The sequence below is a fragment of the Nothobranchius furzeri genome, chromosome 7 (assembly GCF_043380555.1).
Source record: "Nothobranchius furzeri strain GRZ-AD chromosome 7, NfurGRZ-RIMD1, whole genome shotgun sequence".
NCBI lineage: Eukaryota > Metazoa > Chordata > Actinopteri > Cyprinodontiformes > Nothobranchiidae > Nothobranchius > Nothobranchius furzeri.
In genome coordinates, this window is record NC_091747.1 from 67,353,352 (window position 1) to 67,373,529 (window position 20,178).

Consider the following 20,178-nt stretch of genomic DNA (forward strand, 5'->3'; position numbering starts at 1 on the left):
GCCTAGAGCTGATGGGCGCAGTGATCGGAGCTAGACTAGGAAACACTCTAATGAAATCACTTCACCTGGACCAGTTCCAGCTCAGGATGTGGACAGACTCAATGATAGCACTGCACTGGATACGCAGCTCTGCTCAAAAATGGAAACCCTTTGTGGCAAACAGGGTCATGGAAATTCAATCTCTGACTGATCCGAGGTCCTGGTTTCACTGCCAAGGAAAGATGAACCCAGCCGATCTTCCCACCAGAGGACTTAGCATAAAGGAGCTAAGGCAGAGCACCTTATGGTGGGATGGACCTCAGTTTCTGATGTTCCAGAATCAACCAGAAAGGAGTATGGAGCAAGTCTTGGATCAGGAAGTGAACTCTGAGCTCAAACCTAAACATCAAATCGCTGTGCAGCTCATTAGTCAGGATATACAGCAGTTTGCACCGGTGTTCCGCCTAGAGGACTACAGTAATCTGAAAACGGTGTTCCGGGTGACAGCCTGGATAAGGAGATTCATAACCAACACACGTAGTAACCCCAAACTGCGTGGAGAGCTGACAGCAGAAGAGCTGCAAGGCGCAGAAAACTACTGGATCAAGATAACTCAGAAACAGAGCTTCAGTCAGGAAATACACCTTCTCAAGGCTGGGAAAGACATTAACACTGACTCCAAAATACGAGATCTGAAGCCATTTCTGGATAAAAATGACCTGCTCAGTGTAGGAGGCAGGCTGCAACATTCTGATCTTACCTACCAAGAGAAGCATCCATGGATTTTACCCAATGACCACAAATACACAGAGATGCTGGTTCGATATCAACATGACAAGATGATGCATGCCGGAGTGAGAGACACGTTGATACAAGTCAGGGAGAGATATTGGGTTCTGAGATCAAGACAAGTAGTACGCCGAGTGGTATCAGGATGCACGCTTTGTAAAAAATTCAAAGCAAAGGCGGGAAGACAGGCCACTGCTCCACTCCCAAGAGAAAGGATAACTGAGTCACCACCATTTGAGATCACTGGGGTGGACTTTGCTGGACCACTCTATGTGAAACAACAGTCTTCCATGACAAAGGCTTATATAGCTTTGTTTACCTGTGCGGTAACAAGAGCAGTTCATCTGGAGCTTGTGACTGATCAGTCCACGGAAAACTTTCTGCTAGCTCTAAAGCGATTTATCTCAAGAAGGGGATTGTGCAAGGTGATCTACTCTGATAATGCCAAAACATTCAAAAGAGCTGATCAAGATCTGAAGGAGCTGTGGAAAGGCATCAAGGACCCTCAGCTACAAGAGTTCTTTTCAGAAAAGGGCATCTCTTGGAGATTCATAGCAGAAAGAGCAGCCTGGTGGGGTGGATTCTGGGAGCGTCTTGTGCGCTCAGTCAAAACCATCCTGAGGAAAGTCCTAGGAAGAGCCAAGCTTAAATTTGAAGAGATGTGCACTGTTCTGACTGAGGTTGAAGCTGTTATAAACTCTCGACCTCTCACTTACGTGCACAGTGACGTCAATGAGCCACAGCCCTTGACACCTGCTCACTTCCTGGTGGGTAAGAGACTCACCTGTCTACCGCCCAATTCATTTCCAGCTGATGCTCTTCGTCCTACAGCCAACAAGGAGGAAATGACACGGAGATGGAGATACAGACAGAGACTGATGACAACATTCTGGAACAGCTGGCGACGAGAATACCTGTTGGACTTAAAGTCAGCCCATCGCTGTGAGACACCAAAACCCTCCATACCAAAGGTGGGGGATGTGGTGCTCATAGGTGAGGACAACGTACCCCGACAGTGCTGGAAACTTGGAAGAGTTGAGGAACTGTTCCCTGGCCGTGACGGGTCTGTGCGTTCATGCTTGGTCCGCACCAGCACTGGGGCTGTCTTGAGAAGACCTGTTCAACTGTTGTATCTTTTGGAACTTTAGATGAACTACAGTTCATCGGCGGGGAGAATGTTGTGAATTATTATAAGAGCATGGGGGGGGGGGGGGGGGTTATTAATGCTAGTAACAAATGGAAATGACTATTATGTTAGTTCATGGAAATGTTGAATTTGAATGTTCACCAAGGACATATTATTTAATTTGATTATTTAGTGTAATGAGACAGTATTTCTGATTTGAAATTAGTTAAGAGGCTCAGTATTGTTTAATCTTTAAAACTTCATTACCCATGAGACTTAGCGTGTTCCCAGAAGGCTTAAAAAAAACCAGGAAGTGAAAGAAAAAAACTGGCGCTAAGAGCAGACATGTGATTTTCCTGTAAGGTGTTCTAATTCACTAAAGTTCGAGTTCAGCAAGACAAAGTCTCGTCTCATTCTTTATTTTGAAGAAGCTCGGTTGAGCTACAATATACAGTCTTGCTAGGGAACAAGGTGACAAGGGGAGGAGTGCCTTTAGAGAACGTTTTGCCAGATTGGGTGAGCTGCGGTCTCTTGCCAAGCCTGGAGAGTATCTGTTGTACACATAAAGTACAAGAGTAATCTGTAAGTGCATCAAACTGCAAAGTATTGTTGGTGAAGCTTCATTTTTTAATGACTAAAAACAGCTAATGTCCTTTATTGTGCTTTATTGTGTTGTATATTTTCAAATTCAATCAAATATTGAGTAAAATAAAACAATAAATGAATGACATCTTTTTCCGTTACCATATTTTTAGGCTAACTAACGTACTTTTATGTTGAAGGTAGAACGATACTGGCCCTTAGAGCATCTGCAGGGCTTGAGTGGAGACACTGCTGCTGCTGCAGAACGCTACAACCGTGACAGAAAGCCCAGACAGGCTTGGACTCAAACATATTTTAGAAGCTTCACTTGACCGGATCATCAGGGAAGTGAAAGAAAAGGCCCCACTACGTCTCCATGGTTGTACAGTAAAAGTGTTGGCAGGCTGTTGTTACCTAAAGGCTGAGCTACAGGACGAGGCTTGGGTTGGTAGGATCCTGACCATAAGGTGGAGAACCTGCTAAATGGTATGGTCCATAGCCAAACACTTCAGCAGAACAAGGAGCGAGTTATAGCCTCAGTGGGCGGTGAGGGCAATTACAGAGTAGTTACTGCGACTACTGCCCTTGGTATGGTTCAACTCGTCTCAGTACATCCCATGTTGTTCTCTACGATGTGCCTGAAGGTGTGGAGTCAGTCGTTCAGGAGACTGGCAGAGGTGGCACTCAGTCACACGCTGTTGTCTAGTGTGTAAGAAAACACACAAACATAGATGTGACAGTTGCTTAGAGTGAAGATTCTTGCTTTAGAGCGTTTTGTTGACACTTCGAACACCCATCAGCCATAGAGCCAGGACATGTGTGCTGCGCAGGCTGCCATTTAAAGTGTCCGTGTCATCCTGGAGGGTGCAACGAGCCTAAACCAGCTTGTCTTTATTAATCCCCCGGGGGGAAATTTAATTGCCTTGGACAAGTAAAAAATAACAACATGCACACACACAAGACATTCACTGGACACTGCTGTAAGCCACGACCATGATAGAAATATCAAATATACGATCATACTAAACGCTCGTTGTAAAAACGCACGGCAGCAGGAATAAAGGAGATCCTAAAGCGTTCAGTGGAACAACGGGGCGTTAACATTCGCCCACTAAAGGAGCTCCTGAGATCCTTAATATCCTTGAGATCCTATGGACGTATCTGAACTACGGAAGCTCTGCATGGACAAGACGTCAAAAACTCTAAACACAAAAGGCTTCAATAAACGGGACACACGTCTTTCCTGCTGATAAATGTTCAGTTGATGCTCCTTCAAGGGATGTGCTCCTGGCTGCAAGCATCGCACCTTCACATGCCACATTTAGTCATTACAGGTGATCCCCTCGTTTATCGCGGTAGTTGCGTTCCAGACCTGGCCGCGATAGGTCAAAATCCGCCAAGTAGGGACACCATATTTACAGTATTTATTTATCACGTACGTATTCAGTATTCAGACTTTTAAAACCCTCCCTTTACATAGTACTGTATTTTTACTTGTTTTTTTGTTATAGTTTTATTACAAAAAGTGCATTTTATGATGAAATTGATGAAAAAACAGGAATTTCTTGATATTTAGCATAGAAAAATACTAAGAATCGGTGAAAAATACCGCGAATCGGTGAATTTCCCATGAATAAGGTTCCAAAGAAAAAATCTGCGAAGTTGTGAATCCGCAATAAACGAACGCGAAGTAGCGAGGGATCACTGTACTTGTGAGTGTTTATGCTTTCTCTAATTTCCCTCTGGGATTAATAAAGTATCTTTGATTTGATTATGTAGACAAATAAACTTGTAGATATGATATGTAGATAAATATGTAGAAACACAAACTTGTTTATATTCAGTACAAATTACATCGTTTTTTTTTCTTTTTTTGCTTCCGTTAGTTGAAAAATGAGAAAAGCCCCTGGGGAAAATAATCGTGGATTAAGTCACAACTGCAATATAGAAAAAATATCGCATTTAGTTTATTTTCCAAAATTGTTCAGCCCTAGTTCTAGTCACACCCGTCATTACTCATCCACATTTTCTGCATCGCATTCAGCTTCTGATCTGAGGAACGGGTCACTGCTGGCGTTCAGGAGCTGCACTTCTTCTCCACATGATGCTGCCATCTCTTTTTTCTTGCGTGCAGCATTTTTGAAGGCTGTTGAAATGCCCATTTTTGAGAGCCTCGTGAAAACGGCTTTTTTTGCTCCACCATGTTGCAGTATACCACTGATGTGGTATGCAAAGGCAGACATCCGAAGATCTCGAGCCCTTAGTGCTATAGATGCAGCGGCACCAACACAAGACACGTTGTCTTTCGTTACAGCTTTGAAAACAGACAACAGGAAAGGTGAAAGTCGATGAAGGTCAGCGAGTAAAGTTTCAAAAGAGAACTTTTTCAGGTCCTCTGGAGTCGTTTTCCACAGCATGCATCCATTCTCAGCCTTAGTGAGTCTCTTGCATTCTTCCTGGATGATGCTGATCATTATTATTTTCATTTCTTCCATGAGTTCTTTATGTTTAGAAATTAAATGGACTGCAGATTTCCAGTTGCCTGTGCTAAGATGCTGTATTATCCCAGCTTCGTGCTGTGCTGGAACAGTGAAACAAGTGTACTGCGTGGTCACCTGGGAAAGACAGAATAAGGATTTAAAATATGTAAACATATATGTAATACATGCTGCTGGGTTGGGGATTGTATCTAACAGATGGCTTGCATCATTTATTTCTATAACAGAATAAAACACACACACACACACACACACACACACACTGCAATGCAACAAATGTGTGTATGAAACCACTCAACACAGGAACCAAAACCCTACAGGCACATTGTGGGTGTTTAGTAGTCATAGAGCTCAGAAATACACCACGAGAGACCGCGGTGAAGTTAGCTCCACGCTGGACACTCGACAGACATTCACCCCACGGTCAGCAATGGGTCTTCATGCCGTGTGCAAGCGCTGCAGACGGCGGTTAGCTGTGTTTTGTTTAGGGACCGTCAACAAATTTACATTCATTTTAAAATGAATACTGAAAAAATCAAAACCTTCCAGATTACTTGATTAAATTACTAAAAATCAACAGTCAACGGTCTTATTACACTCAATGAGCAAAGCAAAAGCTTTATTAACACATTAGATTAAATCTGAGCTTTTATATTGTACATTTTTTCCAAATATTAACTTATTTCATATGTTAACTGCTCTAAACACAGTTTTTAAATCACATTTCTTCAGATCTTACATTTCTATTAGGATTTTTATCAAAAATGAAGTGTTTTGTTCCAACAGGTCTATAGGTTAATTGCTGAAAACACACAAAACCATTTCACAATAATGTTACAAATGTAGACCAATGGGACACAGCAGTAGTTTACACATTTTTTAATATCTGATCTTTTTTATTAGGATTTTTTTCCAAAATCAAGGGATTTTTTTCAATAGTTCCTAGGTAAATCAGTGTAAATACCCAAAACCATTTCTCATTGGTGTTACTAAGCCAGACCAATGAGACACAGCAGTTTTTAACACATTTCATACAATCTGATCTTTTCTTTAAAAAAAGAAATCACTTAATTTTTGATTAAAAATACTAATAAAAAAGATCGGATATTTAAAAATGTATAAAACTGCCGTGTCTCATCGGACTCTGACTTAGTAACAGCATTGAGAAATAGTTTTTGGGTATTTAGACTGATTTACCTAGGAGCTATTGAAAGAAATCACTTAATTTTTCATAAAAGTCCTCATAAAAAAGATCAGATTTTACCAAATGTGTTAATAAATATTCTGTTTTGATCATTTAATGTAATAAGACCTCTGACAGTTGATTTTTAGTAATTTAATCGAGTAATCTGGAAGGTTTTGATTTTTTTCAGTATTCGTTTTAAAAAGACAGATAATATTAACACTAAAATGGTTTTAAGCGTTGCCATGGTGACACAACAGCAATGACAGAGTTACGCCACCATCCCATGACAGCGAACGTATCAGCGTAGGTTTCAGCTCACCTGCACCGAGCCTCGCTGTGCTGCAGAGGTCTGTGGCTGAGGACCACAGCGAAGCTTTTCTGCAGCCCTTGGTGTCGGTGGTGTTGTACAGTCTCTTTTCTCTGCTCTTGGTGAAGTCTGGTCCTCTGTTTTGATGGGTTTTTCGTTTATCTGCCATTTTTTCAATAAAGGCAAATCTTTTTCGAGACGTGCTACCACGTTTGCGCATGTTCTACAAATACGCACCGACTTTGTTCGTTCTTGGCTTAAATTTAATCCCAAACGCGCACATCTGTCGGAAAATGTCCTGTCTTGTAGTTTTCGTTCAAATATTAATACAGAATTGCTTAAAACTCCGTGAATTCTTAGGACTTTACTACAAAGACGACAAGTATCATTTATGTGAACAACAGACGCCATCTTTGACTTCCGCTAAAAAAACTACAGCGTCGCGTGATACCATCGTCATTTCTGCCCTTTTTCTGATTGGTTATTTTTGAGTTGGCTAGTCCCGCCCGGTCCCGCCTCGTTTGCCTGAGAGTCTGGCGCACCAGGCTAGCAGCTGCAGTTTCTGCAGCAGATGGATGGAGACGTGCTCGGACAGAAGGCAGGGTAACAGTTTGGGGTTTTTAGCCCCATTACTTGCATTCGTTCATCCGGGGTGCGTCATTTGGAAAGCGAGGATATCCAAGGAAGGTCCCGCCTTTCTCGCCTCTGATTGGCTCTACTACGATTGGCTATTTCATTTAGCAGCAAACTGACTGTCCTCACTGTTTTTTATTTATTTGTTTTTTCTGCTTTTAAGATCTTATAAAAAACATTCCTGAACATTTTGGATAAATATACAACGTTATTGACTAACAGCACGTTTACATCAAACAATATAGCAAAAGAGAGAGAGAAGGAAAAGATAAAAATAAAAATACAGAGAAGAAAAAAAAAAACAATGCGAGAATGTGAACTTCTACCAGTTCACACAAGCCCACACTCCTCAATTGCTTCGATTAAATTTGAATCAGAAGTCAAATACCTAGGCGTGTTAATTTCCACAAAAGAGAAGATTTTAATATCTCTGACTGTATTTTAGATATGAAGAAGACACTCAACCACTGGCTGACTAGAGATCTCACCAGTTTTGGAAGCCTTTTTGCTAAAAATGAGGGCTTCTCGAAACTGATTTTTCCCTGCTGCTCTTTATATATTTCCCAAAAAAACATTACTAAAGCTAACCAAATAATTTACCAATTTTTGTGGAGAAACAAAACACACTACATATTAAAAGATCTCAACTAGGAATATGGTAAAGGTGAATTTGAATCTATGATTGCTACTCTTAGAATTAAATGGTTAAAGTCATGTTTATCTCAATTAGACTCCATGTGGTTCCACATTCCTAAATCTATATTCAACAAAGTGGGTGGTTTGGACTTCTTAAAATGTGATTTTGAGGTTAATAAGATTCTGTTTGCTGCTTCTGTGTATTTTGTTTGACTATTTTCTGTAAATTAAATCAGGTATTTGAGTTTTTATTTATAAGTTGATATGGTAAGCTATAAGGTTTCTTAAAACTTATTTTTATAAGTTGACCTCAGTTAACAAACTACAGCTAGATCATCAGAAGCAGATCTTGTTGACATTTAAACGGTAAGTCTGTGGGAAATTGACAGGATGGGGAAAACGGCTGGAAAGTGGAGTGAAATAAGGCGAGTTTCCTGCTAAAACTGATATATATTTCACAGCCACGTCTCTAATGTTTCTAAAAAAAATCAAACCGTATGAAAACCGGTTGAAAGTTGTTTAAATAGTGCATGCACCACTAAACACCAGAGGGCAGCTGTCCGAAGTGAGATCTCTATGGTCAACCATCGTAAAACCGAAGAAGAAGAACTAGGCATGCGCAGTAAGTTCAAGAGTCCTGTCAAGATGGCGGTGAGCAGAGGGCTTATGAGCGTGTGGAGGACACATTGTGGCGTTTTCCCGCGGTACCTGTTCCCCGCTGCAGTCCGAGCACAGAGCTCGACTAGCGGGAACACGCTGCCTCACACGTCGCTGTCGCGGCCCCCCTGGGAGGGGCAGGTAAGCCTGGTCCCGGCGGAAGTGGAGCGGAGCCGTCACGCCGCGGTGGTCCGCGCCGTGCAGCAGCGGCTCCAGCGGCAGGACTTCGGCCGGCTGTTTGCTGTGGTGCACTTCGCGGGCCGCCAGTGGAAGGTCACCGACGAGGACTTGATTCTGATCGAGAACCACATCGAGGCGGAGTGCGGGGAGCGGATCCGGATGGAGAAGGTGCTGCTGGTCGGCGCGGGAGACTTCTCCCTGGTCGGGAGGCCTCTGCTGGGGAAGGACCTGGTCCGAGTCGAAGCTACCGTGATCGAGAAGACCGAGTCCTGGCCTAAAGTCCTCATGCGTTTCTGGAAAAGACACCGGTTCCAGTACAAGAAAATAATTGTCCAGCCGCAGACGGTGCTGAGGATCAACAGCATCGAGCTGTCCCCCCGACTGTCCTGATCAGAGACTGCTTCAGGAACATGGTCGTCCTCCAGGGCGAGACAGATGTCCCCATCTCCTGTTACCAGATGTTGTTCTGGATAGGTGTCTTTAGTTACGTCAGAAAAAAGGATAATAAAAGTGAAACAATTCCACCTCAGCTTAACGTGGTCTGGATTTGATCAGACCCGTGACGTCATCCACCTGCAGCTGACAGGTGTGGCTGGAGGATTTGGTTTCAATCTTGAAGATTCAACATCCAGACTTCATGTGTTGACTTGCAGAAATAAAATGTGTGAAACCAGTGCTAGCAGCTTAGTGATGGTTTAAATGGTCCACATGGTGGTTTAGACCTTCTAGAGCAACGGTGGACAAACGTACACGACAGCATACTACAGAGGTGTCATTTACCTGAAATAAGAGTTAGTCTGAATTTATAACCGAAAACTAAACTGTTTTGGTGAAATTAAATGTGGGAAAGGCTTCTGCCTGAGCACACTGACCACTAGTCTACCTGAGCGGACCGGTTTCAGACCAGACTCCAGCTTCGGGGGAGGAGCGAGGCCGTTTCAGAATTATTGTCTAAATTTTCAGCTGAAACGGGATGTTTGTCATGAGTGGATCCTTCCACACCAAATGCTTTAAATTAGTCTGAAATAAAAATTCACAAAGATGAAATATGCAAAAGTTTTATTCTGAAAGCTGGCTGAATCGTCTAAAAAAGAACCTGCTCCAGTTGTCTCAAGGCACTGTTGTTTCTGCTCAGCGGTTGAATCTGTCGCTTCAAAAAAAAAAAAAAAAAAACCCCACATTCACGAGGAGTTTAAGTCTGATCCCAAAGCCCGTGTGGGTCAGATCCTGGAGCTGTTGGAACAGCTGCATTCACACGTCCTCGTTTGAATAAACCGTTTAAAGGAACAACCAAAAGGGCAGAGAGGTCTCAACACATTCTCTCGTTAAACAGCTGAAGCCAGAAATAAAACCAACTAAATCAAAGCTGAACCTGAAAAGGAAACTGATTAAAGTTTGTTTGACAAGAAGATTTAAAGTGTTTTAAGAGCAGAGTGGTAATATTTGGCCTTTCCCTGCATGGTCACCACCTAAAGGGGGCGTGGCTAGTCATCTGGCTTTGATGTGCAGAGCTGGAGTCCATCTTTGAGCTAGCCAGAGGCAGACTGACGAGTCAGCAGCAGACCGCTCTAACCACAAAGGAGGCGCCCCAGTCTGCTGGGCATGAACAACCAAACCCAGTCAGGTTCCTCAAGGTAAGACAGGTGATGTGAAAAGGTCCTCTGCTCCTACATCTGATCATTTTGTTCTCTGGAGGACATCAGAGACCTCGAGCTCAGCACCGTGATCCTTTTCCACTTTAAAACCAGCTGTTGTGTTCCTCAACTCTCCCTGCTGCTATCCACACACCGAGTCCATTTTAATGTAGGAATCACCTCCGCATCACAACGCCAAGTAAATTACTTTCAAAACAATATTTCAAGTATTATCTTTAAAAGTCCAATCAAAATAGTCCAGAAGATGGACTCCTCTTCCTGAAAGTCATCCTCTGCTGCCCGAGCAGCTTTTCTTTCTCCACGCTCGCGTTCGGACGAGTATGAGCCCTTTTCAAATGGGTCCTGGGGTACAGTCTGATCATAAAACACTCGCATTTCAAATTCACTCTCCTGGTGGGACGGGTGCCCGTAAATACCGATGCCCACGGGCCGAGCAAATTCCCCTGGAACCACCACCACATCGTGGCCACAGGTGGCCGACTGCAGCTTGTAGGTGTCGAAGCTGGGATGGAGGGTTTTATCCGACACGTATAGGTCCGCATCACCCTTGAGGCTCTGCATGTGCAGGATGATTCTCCCGTCGTGGTTGAGGCGCAGGTAGCTGTAGTTTCCCGCCCCGATGTGGCCCTGGACCACATGGAGCAACACCCACCCATCAGGAATGCTGTCGTCCTCTGGGGGGCTCAGGAAGCTTCTGGCCTGCGACAGCAAGAGGACCACGACCAGCGCGCTGCTGCCTAGCATCATGGCGAGGGCGTCCAACAGCCTGAGACCACACGGAGCAGAAAAAGCTGAGATTACATCAAACAGTGAGTTCCTGACACACCAACAGCAGCTGACACGAGCACAGAAGGGGTTTCACCTGGTAAAAGTAAATTCATTCAAAGATACTTTATTAATCCCAGAGGGAAATTAGAGCACATCACATTCTAATCTTTGAGGAGGTGTAAAACAGGTGTACGGTTGGTGAACCCCGCAGGTGAGTCTGGCAGGGCCGAGGACAGCTGCCCCGGCTGAGCTCCATAATCAGCCTTCCGGCGTTTGCGCCTCAACCTGCTTTAAGTCGCAGAGTAGTTCCGGATCCTGTTGAGATGGTGTAAACTTCACTAAAGCTCTTTTCTACTCGTTTCTTTACTTTGGAAGCACTAGCTGCTGCTTGGCCTGGGCTCCACTCAAAAGGCTCTTAGGTGGGACCTTCAGCTCGAACCGGTAACCAGATCGCTACGTTACCCGAGCAGGAACCGAGCTCGGGTTCAGAGTTTAGCGAACAGCCGATTCTATTTACATAACGCAAAGGTGGGATATTAATAGCAACACACACTTATGGCTGCTCCCGTGAACTCTGGCTCGGCCGCATCCGGGGAGGAGCAGAGCTAATCAGCTAAACGCGAAGCTAGCGGGACACGTTCTGTTAGCTTCCAGCTACAAACACTCAAACCGGACAAAGATAGGGCGGATAAACCACTCCGTTTAAGGTAGCTGTTTCTGGGTTAGCACATGTTTTATTGACTTTTCTTCACAGAGCTGACTCTACTCACACAGCTGTCGCTTCCTAGCAGCCATCCTGTAGAAGCAGCTTCCTCCTTCGCCGTGGTCTCAGCGGCGTCGCCGTGCTCCACCGCCACCTGCAGGCCGGCAGGAGAACAACACCTCTGAACGGGCGCGACCCGGAAGAAGCTTTTGTTTATATGTCTTGCTTTTGTAGCTAAAAGCACCTCGTATTAAATTATTCCCACATTTATTCTCTAGAAATAATAACACACATTTTAATTTATACAGATGAAACTGGGAAAATGAGAATCTGGTGAAAAAATCCATGTAAACTGGTCAAAACATAACATCTATGATAGCTTCCAGTCAGGTTTTCGTAGAGCTCATTCTACTGAAACGGCTCTTCTTAGGGTCTCTAATGACCTCCTGACCCCCAGTGATGCATTGGACTGTTCTGTTCTGGTCCTGCTGGACCTGACCGCTCTTGGACTTGACATCAGCCTTTGATACCATTGATCATTCTTTACTACCTAACCTAACCGACTGGAGTAGCATGTGCAGGGGCGCAGATAGGATTTTCAAACTGGGGGGGGGGGGGGGGGGGCAAAGTTCCAATGTACCCCCCCCACACACACACACAAACTATTGCAAGCGCCTTAACTAGAGCTCAGTCAGTTTGTGTAATTTCATCCAATAGTTTGCGTAAAAACTTACACTTTTACATACATGTTTGAAGCCATTATGCAGTGGAACGCAGGCAACAAAGCTCTGCCTGATCAACACTATAAATGATAAATGATCCGCACTTGTATAGGGCCTCTCAGAGTAAGGACTCCAAAGCGCTTTACACTACAGTGTATCACTCATCCATTCACACACACATTCACACACTGATGGGGATGAGTTACGATGTAGCCACAGCTGCCCTGGGGCGCACTGACAGAGGCACCCCACTATTTAATTCAGTCATTTGTTATTCTCCCAATCAATTACTAACCAAAACCTCATGCATTTGGAAAGTTTAAATTTATATATAAATATATAAATCTCTTTTTAAATTTTATATTTTACTTTTTTATGATTATGTGGCACACTTGACTTCCACATATAACGCATCGGCATCTGCCTCTTTTTACGGCTTTTTTTTTTTTTACATTGTCGCTACGTCTGTCATGTTAGCGGTGTTTACCATCATTTCTACGTCCATCATGTCCCAGAGAAGGTTAAACCAACATCAAACCCAACGTTTGGAGCTTGTAAACCCCACACACCTCTCGTGCAGCACCAGCTGTCTGATGCTGCAGCAGCGTCAATCGTCCCAGCTGGATGAGTGAATTTCTTCATCAGAGTCAGTCATTACCAGATAAAGTGATCAGTCAACAAAGACCAGACCTGCCAGCAATTATATGTTTTATCTAATATTTGCGCTCTTCATGCTGCACGCATCTCCTCTTCTCCCCGACTGGGAGCCTCTCGGCGGGAGGCGTTTTTCAAACTCTAAAAACTCCCAAACTTTGCTCAGCCTGAAGGTTCCACATCTCCACCATCTTCTGGTGTAAAGTAGTAACTTCATGAGGGATCATATTTGTAGATGAGACTTGTTAAAGTCATCAATGAGGCTTTGGCCCTTATAACGAGTAAGTCCCAACACTGACAACAACGTACTGAAACTAGAACCAACATGCTGGGTCTAGGGTACTGCTGCTCCAGCTGGACCTTTCAGCGGCTTTTGATACGGTCGATCACCAAATTTTACTGAATCGGCTTGGGTCTTGGGTTGGGGTGACGGGGGTGGCGCTTAAATGGTTCCGCTCCTACCTATCAAACCGTACCATCTCTGTACAGATTGGTGACTGTGCATCCTCCAGTCTTCCACTGCCTTGGGGGGTGCCGCAAGGTTCCGTTCTTGGGCCATTGCTGTTTTCAATCTACCTTCTGCCTCTGGGCAATATCCTGAATCAGCATGGCCTGAGCTACCACATCTACGCAGATGACTGTCAGCTATACGTGGAAATGGACGAGAAAAATGCGGGCTCGAAATTGGCTGCATGTATGGATGACGTGAAGGGCTGGCTGGCATCCAACTTCTTAAAACTGAATGAAAAGAAGTCTGAGTTTATTGTTTTTGACCCCCGCAACCACCATGGCTCTCACCCTGTTTGTGACCTTTTAACCCTTAACCCCAAACAGTGTGTGACGAGTCTCGGGGTCAAGCTGGATGCTGGACTCACAATGGCCCCACAGATAAACTCTGTAGTGAGGTCGTGTTTTTATCAGCTTCGCCGCCTTACTCACCTCAGACGAATCCTGAAACGGAGGCATTTGGAGTCAGTCATTCATGCATTCATTACCTCTCGCCTGGACTATGCAAACGCCCTCCTCGTTGGTGTTCCGGACTCTGCCCTGAATCGGCTGCAGGTTGTTCAGAATGCTGCTGCCAGGTTCTTGACGGGTACACACCGACGTAGCCACATTACCCCTGTCCTGGAACATCTTCACTGGCTCCCTGTCATTTTCAGAGTGCAGTTTAAGTTACTGACTTTTGTTTTTAAAGCGCTCAGTGACCTGGCACCTTCCTACCTCTCTGCCCTTCTCACTCCATATGTGCCCACCCGCTCGTTGAGGTCGGCTGACCTATTGCTGCTGCACACGCCGCGGATGAGGCTCAAATCGCGGGGTGAACGAGCATTTGTCCATGCTGCCCCAAAGCTATGGAACTCATTGCCCATTGGAGTTCGGCAGGCTCCATCTCTGGCGGTTTTTAAATCTCGTTTAAAGACCCACTTTTACACTTGGCTTTTAGACAGTGACTCGTTTTAGTGTTTTATTGTGTCATTGTTTTAATGTGTTCTTATTATTCATGTTTTCTCTGCTTTTAATTGAGATTTTATCCTTAGTTTTAGCTCCTTGTAATGGGTGTGTTTTGTTTTAGCCTGTGCAGCACTTTGGGCAGCTCCCATGCTGCATTTTAAATGTGCTATATAAATAAACTATGCTATGCTATGCTATAAACAGACAGATCGGTCCCGCCTACTTACACTGTTGGGCTTTTTTAAATACGCAGTAATCGTTGCCTTTTTCGCTTCATCCTGCAGCAGCAACCACTTTGGCGCCTCTGGAGTCTGTGTTTGTTTACGTCATGCTGCATTCGTTGCAATTGGAAAAAGGAGCTTCAAGCGCTTAACCACTGATTTTGTTTTCTTTCTGGGGGACGGATCGGGGTCGATCTGAATCTGGGGGAGACAGATCCCCCCCGTCCCCCACCCTATCTGCGCGCCCGAGCGTGTGGGTATTACTGGCCAGGCACTCAAGTGGATAAGATCCTACTTGACAGGGAGGAGTTTCTGTGTGAAGTTGGGGGACTGTTGCTCCGACCTGGCTGAGCTGCCTTGGGGAGTGCCCCAGGGATCGATTTTAGCCCCACCATTTTTCTCCCTATATGGGTGACCTATTTTGCAAGCATGACGTGTCATTCCATCTGTATGCTGATGATTGCCAGGTTAGGACCAAAGCCTACTGGTTGTGCAGCACCAGGCTAAAGGTCAAAGGTGACAGATCATCTGCTGCTGTCGCCCCCAGACTCTGGAACTCTCTCCCCCTGAGCCTGAGATCAGTGGACTCAGTGGTCTCCTTTAAACTCACCTGTTCAGGCTTTGGTGGGACCGTCATCACCTCCCTCTCCTTATTCCTCCTTTCCTGGGACCTACTGATTTCCTTTATTCATTTTCTCTCTTCCTTTCCTCACATTTATCTTTTTCATTTTATGATTTTTTTAAAATTCTTGTTCTGGTGAAGCGCCTCATGGGACACGTTTCCTTTCTATTCCAGCTCAGACTGAGATACCATCTAAAGGCTCAGGAGCCCTCTGCAGCGGTTCTGGATTCATCAGCTGATCAGTGTGACACCTTCTCACAACATTCTGTCCAAGACGGACTGTCGGGTTGTCAACAGCTGTAAGCCACAATCAGTTATAACAGATAAAGGCTGAAACCTCTGGATTTGCGTGGAGTGAGCCTGTTTCAGAGATTACTTTCATTTTTCTACCAGCTTCTAATTTTTCCAGTTTCACCTGTAGAAGCAGGGCACCAGGCTGTGGGGCTACACACGTAACCCTTTCCCCCTCTTCGGTTATTTGTCTTTCACCGCATCAGCAGATTCGTGATGACACCTGGTGATAAAGGTCACGCTGGTTCATCCCACCATGTAACCAGTCACAGACCACACCAAACCTCACAGTGAGAGGCACACCTGAGAAAAGGCCTGCAGGGACAAATGCTGTATCATCAAGTCTTTATTAGATTGTATTTACAATTGCCGTGGCAACACTTTGATGACGTAAAACCACAGAAATCCCACATTCATCTAAACTCCTTTCAGGGACTAAACACTTGGTGTCTCAGAAAACTCACAGCTGCCTCAACGTTCTCTAGACCTTTGAAAGCTTTTCCTCTGATCATCTCTACCTGCTCCTCTCATCACTCCTGCTCCTCGTCTGTTCAAGTGCTGATGACATCATACTCGCTCCTATGTTTGGGCTAGCTTGTCTCCAGGCATGTAGACCTGCTCAGTTGGAACAGTTGGACTTTAACACACCAGCTGTTTGTAAGGAAACACACAAGCCAGGGTGGGAGGTGAGTTCAGAAAGCTAAACCAATCATCAAGCTCTGGTTCAACAAGTCTGTTTATCCTATCACGTCGGACCTTAGTCAAGTCACCCGTTTCTTTCCTATTTCCTGCAGATCAAGCCGAACCGCTCCGAGGCCGAGCCGGGCTCCTCTCCCCGTCTTCGCTACGCCGGACTCCCCGAGCACCTAAACCACCCACCCCAGCTGATGAAGGGTCAGGCTGCAGCTGGAGGTGCACAGAGGAACACAATCACTTCCTTTAAACTCCTCCGTTACGCTGTTGAAAATAAAACTGGCAAAAAGGCTTGCATTAAACAGTTCACATTGTAGTACCATGCTAGTGCTGCTCGCCGCATGTTAACAGCAGTCCTGACGGGGCGGTGTTACCCCCACCCTGTCGGGGGGCTGCAGGTTAACAGCACCAGCTGAGCAGACGCGTTTGCAGACCTGTTGTAGACAGGATGGGGATAAAACATGGAGGCTACTCATCCTCCCACACTTCTGTTCAGGACTTGACTTTAGTTTTGGTGTTGATTAATGTAGCCGGTAAGGATTGTCCTCGTCTCTCCCTCTGATTGGTTGGGATGGGGGGCGGGGAGGGGGGCAGCTATGATGCTGAGAGGTTCAAGCTGGAGGGAAGGGGGAGGGGCTTGAGTAGGCAGCGGGACGCGCGGCTCAGACGGGCGGAGCCTTGCGGAGCAGGAAGTACTGATGGATGTCGTCTGCGTCTCGCTTGAGCCAGGCAGCGTTGAGGAGGATGTTCTCACAGCACTGCTGCACGGTGCGCTCTGCAGCCGGCGCGGGGTGGCTCTCGAAGAAACTCTGCACACACACAGGAACAGCTGGTCAAGCTCTCACAGAGAAAACACACCACATTTATATGTGAAGAACATGTAACCACAGCTGGCCAAAGACAAAGAAGGGGCAGCAGAGCACGCACAAGTGTCGAAGCCGGGTGAACATCCAGGAGCGCGTTCCACAGATTAGGAGTTGGTGGCGGATGACCACTCACCACAGGAACTTTCTCTTCACAATATCCCACAGGTTCTCTACGGGGTTCAGGTCATACCATGGTCCGTAAACCATTTAGCAGTGGTGTTGGCACTGTGAGCAGGTGCCAGGTCGTTCTGAAAAATGAAATCTTCATCTCCATAAAGCTTTTCAGCAGATGGAAGCATGAAGTGCTCCAACATCTCCTGATAGCTAGCTGCATGGACCCTGCCCTTGATAAAACACAGTGGACCAACACCAGCAGCTGGCATGGCGCCCCAGACCATCACTGACTGTGGGTACTTGACACTGGACTTCAGGCATGTTGGCATTTCCCTCTGCCCAGTCTTCCTCCAGACTCTGGCACCTTGATTTCTGAATGACGTGCAGAATTTGCTTTCATCTGAAAAAAGTACTTTGGACCACTGAGCAACAGTCCAGTGCTGCTTCTCTGTAGTCCAGGTCAGGCGCTTCTGCCGCTGTTTCTGGGTCAAAAGTGGCTTGGCCTGGGGAATGCGGCACCTGTAGCCCATTTCCTGCACACGCCTGTACACGGTGGCTCTGGATGTTTCTACTCCAGACTCAGTCCACTGCTTCCGCAGGTCCCCCAAGGTCTGGAATCGGTCCTTCTCCTCAATCTTCCTCAGGGTCCGGTCACCTCTTCTGGCTGTGCAGCGTTTTCTGCCACACTTGTTCCTTCCCACACACTTCCCACTGAGGTGCCTTGATACAGCACTCTGGGAACAGCCTGTTCGTTCAGAAATGTCTTTCTGTGTCTTACCCTCTTGCTTGAGGGTGTCAATGATGGCCTTCTGGACAGCAGTCAGGTCGGCAGTCTTACCCATGATTGCGGTTTTGAGTAAGGAACCAGGCTGGGAGTTTTTAAAAGCCTCAGGAATCTTTTGCAGGTGTTTAGAGTTAATTAGTTGGTTCAGATGATTAGGTTAATAGCTCGTTTAGAGAACCTTTTCATGATATGCTAATTTATTGAGATAGGAGTTTTGGGTTTTCATGAGCTGTACGCCAACATCATCAATATTAGAAACAATAAAAGGCTTGAACTACTTCAGTTGTGTGTAATGAATCTAATATATATGAAAGTCTGATGTTTATCAGTACATTACAGACAATTAACTTTATCACAATAAGCTAATTTCTTGAGAAGGACCTGTATTCCTAACCTTAACTCATACCTCTAAAACCACAAACATGACCTCACTCTGTTGGTTAAAACCTCATAATGGTCCTCAGTATTTACCAAGAACACACACAACAGAGGAAGTTTCTATAACCCTGAAACATTCCCGAGGGGCTTCCATTTCCAGGAATTCCCTCAGTGTGGGTGAGGATTTGAGCAGGCTGCTCATAAAGCGACAGCACTTTATAAATAACCACTTCATGTCCATTCCCAGGCGGATGGAAACCTGCTGCTAAGGCGCGGGCCAGACCGAGTCAGAGGGTCCAAGGAGCCCAGTGAAGAACCGGCTTTAACATCTGGATCACACCAGACAGGACTCTGAGGGATCCAGGTCCACTGGCCAAGGTTTCAGAGACAACTGGGAAAGACACGAAGCTAATCTACAGAACTGATGTGCCTCTGCTCTGGCTGAAGGAGGGCACTTCTCCATCACGTCACATCTTAGAACCTTTTTTCTTAAAGAGGAAGTAAAAACCCTAAATAATAAACAATGACCAGCAAATCTGGATGGAGCAGATCTGAGACTCTACCAAGAAAAACACAAAGAGAGGAACCTTGCCCTCCCTTCTGAACAGCCCGCACCCCTAGCTCTGCCTCTTCTGACCTCGGGTTTCATCTGAACTTCATCTACGAAACCGTGACCCGAGTCCTTTCTGTTTTTAACGCTGACACAAGAGACAAAGCAAAAAGTCGTGTCTCACCTTAACTTCAGCAGCCATTTTATCAACCGCAAATCCATCGACTGTGAGCTGCAAACAAGATAAACAACATGTGACCAGGAAAGCCGCAGGACACCGCAAGGACATGTCTTGTGCCGCTGTCCAACTGAAGACAGTGATGTCATCATTTACAGGAGAACGGTTCCAACCTTGATGAGCCGTGATATGAGGAAGCCTCCTTGGTAGCGGTTGTAAAGTTCCTCCCAGTTGTCCTTGACAAACTTCCATGCAGCCTTCCGGCCTTGTTTACTACTTCCTGCCACTCCTCCTATCACAGACACCGTGTCCTGGGGACGGACGTCTTCCTGTCAGGAACAACGTCCAGAGAGACAAGTTCAGAGTCGGTATTCACACAAAGAGTTTCTGCTTGTTTCTGCAGGTAAAGCCAAAGCTATTTTACCCGGTTACGACATTAACGGCGATTACCCGGGTAACTATGTACACCCCTAAAAGTAATAATCATGATCTAAAGGTAATGTGGTTTAGTGATTGAATCAGAAGCGGTGGTGTGATGACCAGCAGCCTGGTGATCCGCAACCACGACCATCCCAGCTGGAACCTGAACATCTACGCTAGCATGAGACAACCTGTGAGCGTACCGAGAGGGCAAAGCAGAGGACTTTCTGAATGAGCTCGGGAGCAGGTATGGCGCCGAGAACACGCTCGATACGATTCTTCTCCTCCTGCATGTCTGCTTGCTTGTGGAGCTGAAAGAAGACAGAAAACAACAATCACAGCGGATGATGGAGCAGCGGCCGACTCCCCAGACAGACCAGCAGTCTGAGACTAGAGGGTTTCAAGCGTAGTTACACAATCACCTTGTGACTCATCAGCCCTTATTTGTGCTCTAGTTTTACCTTCAACATGGCGTCCAGCATGGCGCCGTCTCCGTGCTTTAGAACAGTCAGATACACCTGGTTAACGCAA

The 20,178-nt window shown here is 45.6% G+C and overlaps 4 protein-coding genes across 5 annotated transcripts in view; 1 reads left to right on the forward strand and 3 right to left on the reverse strand.

The window, feature by feature from the left end:
* Positions 1-4,421: 4,421 nt before the first annotated feature.
* On the reverse strand, positions 4,422-7,157 carry LOC107382391 (uncharacterized). Its single transcript, XM_015954514.3, has 2 exons — positions 6,480-7,157; positions 4,422-5,091 (listed from the first exon to the last, which is right to left on the reverse strand). Exons 1-2 carry the CDS (start codon positions 6,876-6,878, stop codon positions 4,489-4,491), a joined length of 1,002 nt encoding a protein of 333 aa, XP_015810000.1. The 5' UTR covers positions 6,879-7,157; the 3' UTR covers positions 4,422-4,488.
* Positions 7,158-8,297: 1,140 nt separating this feature from the next.
* mrpl21 (mitochondrial ribosomal protein L21) lies at positions 8,298-9,248 on the forward strand. The gene has a single exon (XM_015954512.3). It carries the CDS (start codon positions 8,313-8,315, stop codon positions 8,961-8,963), a length of 651 nt encoding a protein of 216 aa, XP_015809998.3. The 5' UTR covers positions 8,298-8,312; the 3' UTR covers positions 8,964-9,248.
* Positions 9,249-9,615: 367 nt separating this feature from the next.
* c7h6orf120 (chromosome 7 C6orf120 homolog) lies at positions 9,616-11,873 on the reverse strand. 2 transcript variants are annotated; one of them, XM_015954513.3, is made up of 2 exons: positions 11,767-11,873; positions 9,616-10,994 (listed from the first exon to the last, which is right to left on the reverse strand). In XM_015954513.3, the coding sequence occupies exon 2, from the start codon at positions 10,973-10,975 to the stop codon at positions 10,418-10,420; it is 558 nt and encodes a 185-aa protein (XP_015809999.1). In that variant the 5' UTR covers positions 10,976-10,994; positions 11,767-11,873; the 3' UTR covers positions 9,616-10,417. The 2 variants fall into 2 exon arrangements, with proteins under 2 accessions (XP_015809999.1, XP_054607851.1); XM_054751876.2 differs by lacking the exon at positions 11,767-11,873 and adding an exon at positions 11,548-11,744.
* Positions 11,874-15,992: 4,119 nt separating this feature from the next.
* The window catches only part of npepps (aminopeptidase puromycin sensitive), a 41,332-nt gene continuing 37,146 nt past the window's right edge, over positions 15,993-20,178 (reverse strand). Inside the window, exons 19-23 of the mRNA XM_015954509.3 lie at positions 20,109-20,165; positions 19,851-19,958; positions 19,401-19,556; positions 19,234-19,281; positions 15,993-17,166 (exon numbers count right to left, since the gene is read on the reverse strand). Of these exons, the coding sequence (XP_015809995.3) occupies positions 17,020-17,166; positions 19,234-19,281; positions 19,401-19,556; positions 19,851-19,958; positions 20,109-20,165 (516 nt within the window). The 3' untranslated portion in view covers positions 15,993-17,019. The remainder of the gene's footprint in view (positions 17,167-19,233; positions 19,282-19,400; positions 19,557-19,850; positions 19,959-20,108; positions 20,166-20,178) is intronic.

What these genes read in the sequence shown, in the direction of transcription:
- c7h6orf120 (XM_015954513.3), bottom strand. Translation starts at nt 10,975, where the DNA reads ATGATGCTAGGCAGCAGCGCGCTGGTCGTGGTCCTCTTGCTGTCGCAG.
- mrpl21 (XM_015954512.3), top strand. Translation starts at nt 8,313, where the DNA reads ATGGTCAACCATCGTAAAACCGAAGAAGAAGAACTAGGCATGCGCAGT.
- LOC107382391 (XM_015954514.3), bottom strand. Translation starts at nt 6,878, where the DNA reads ATGGCGTCTGTTGTTCACATAAATGATACTTGTCGTCTTTGTAGTAAA. An exon ending in CACAGCGAGGCTCGGTGCAG is followed by an intron (nt 5,092 to 6,479) that starts GTGAGCTGAAAC and finishes TGTCTTTCCCAG; the next exon opens with GTGACCACGCAGTACACTTG.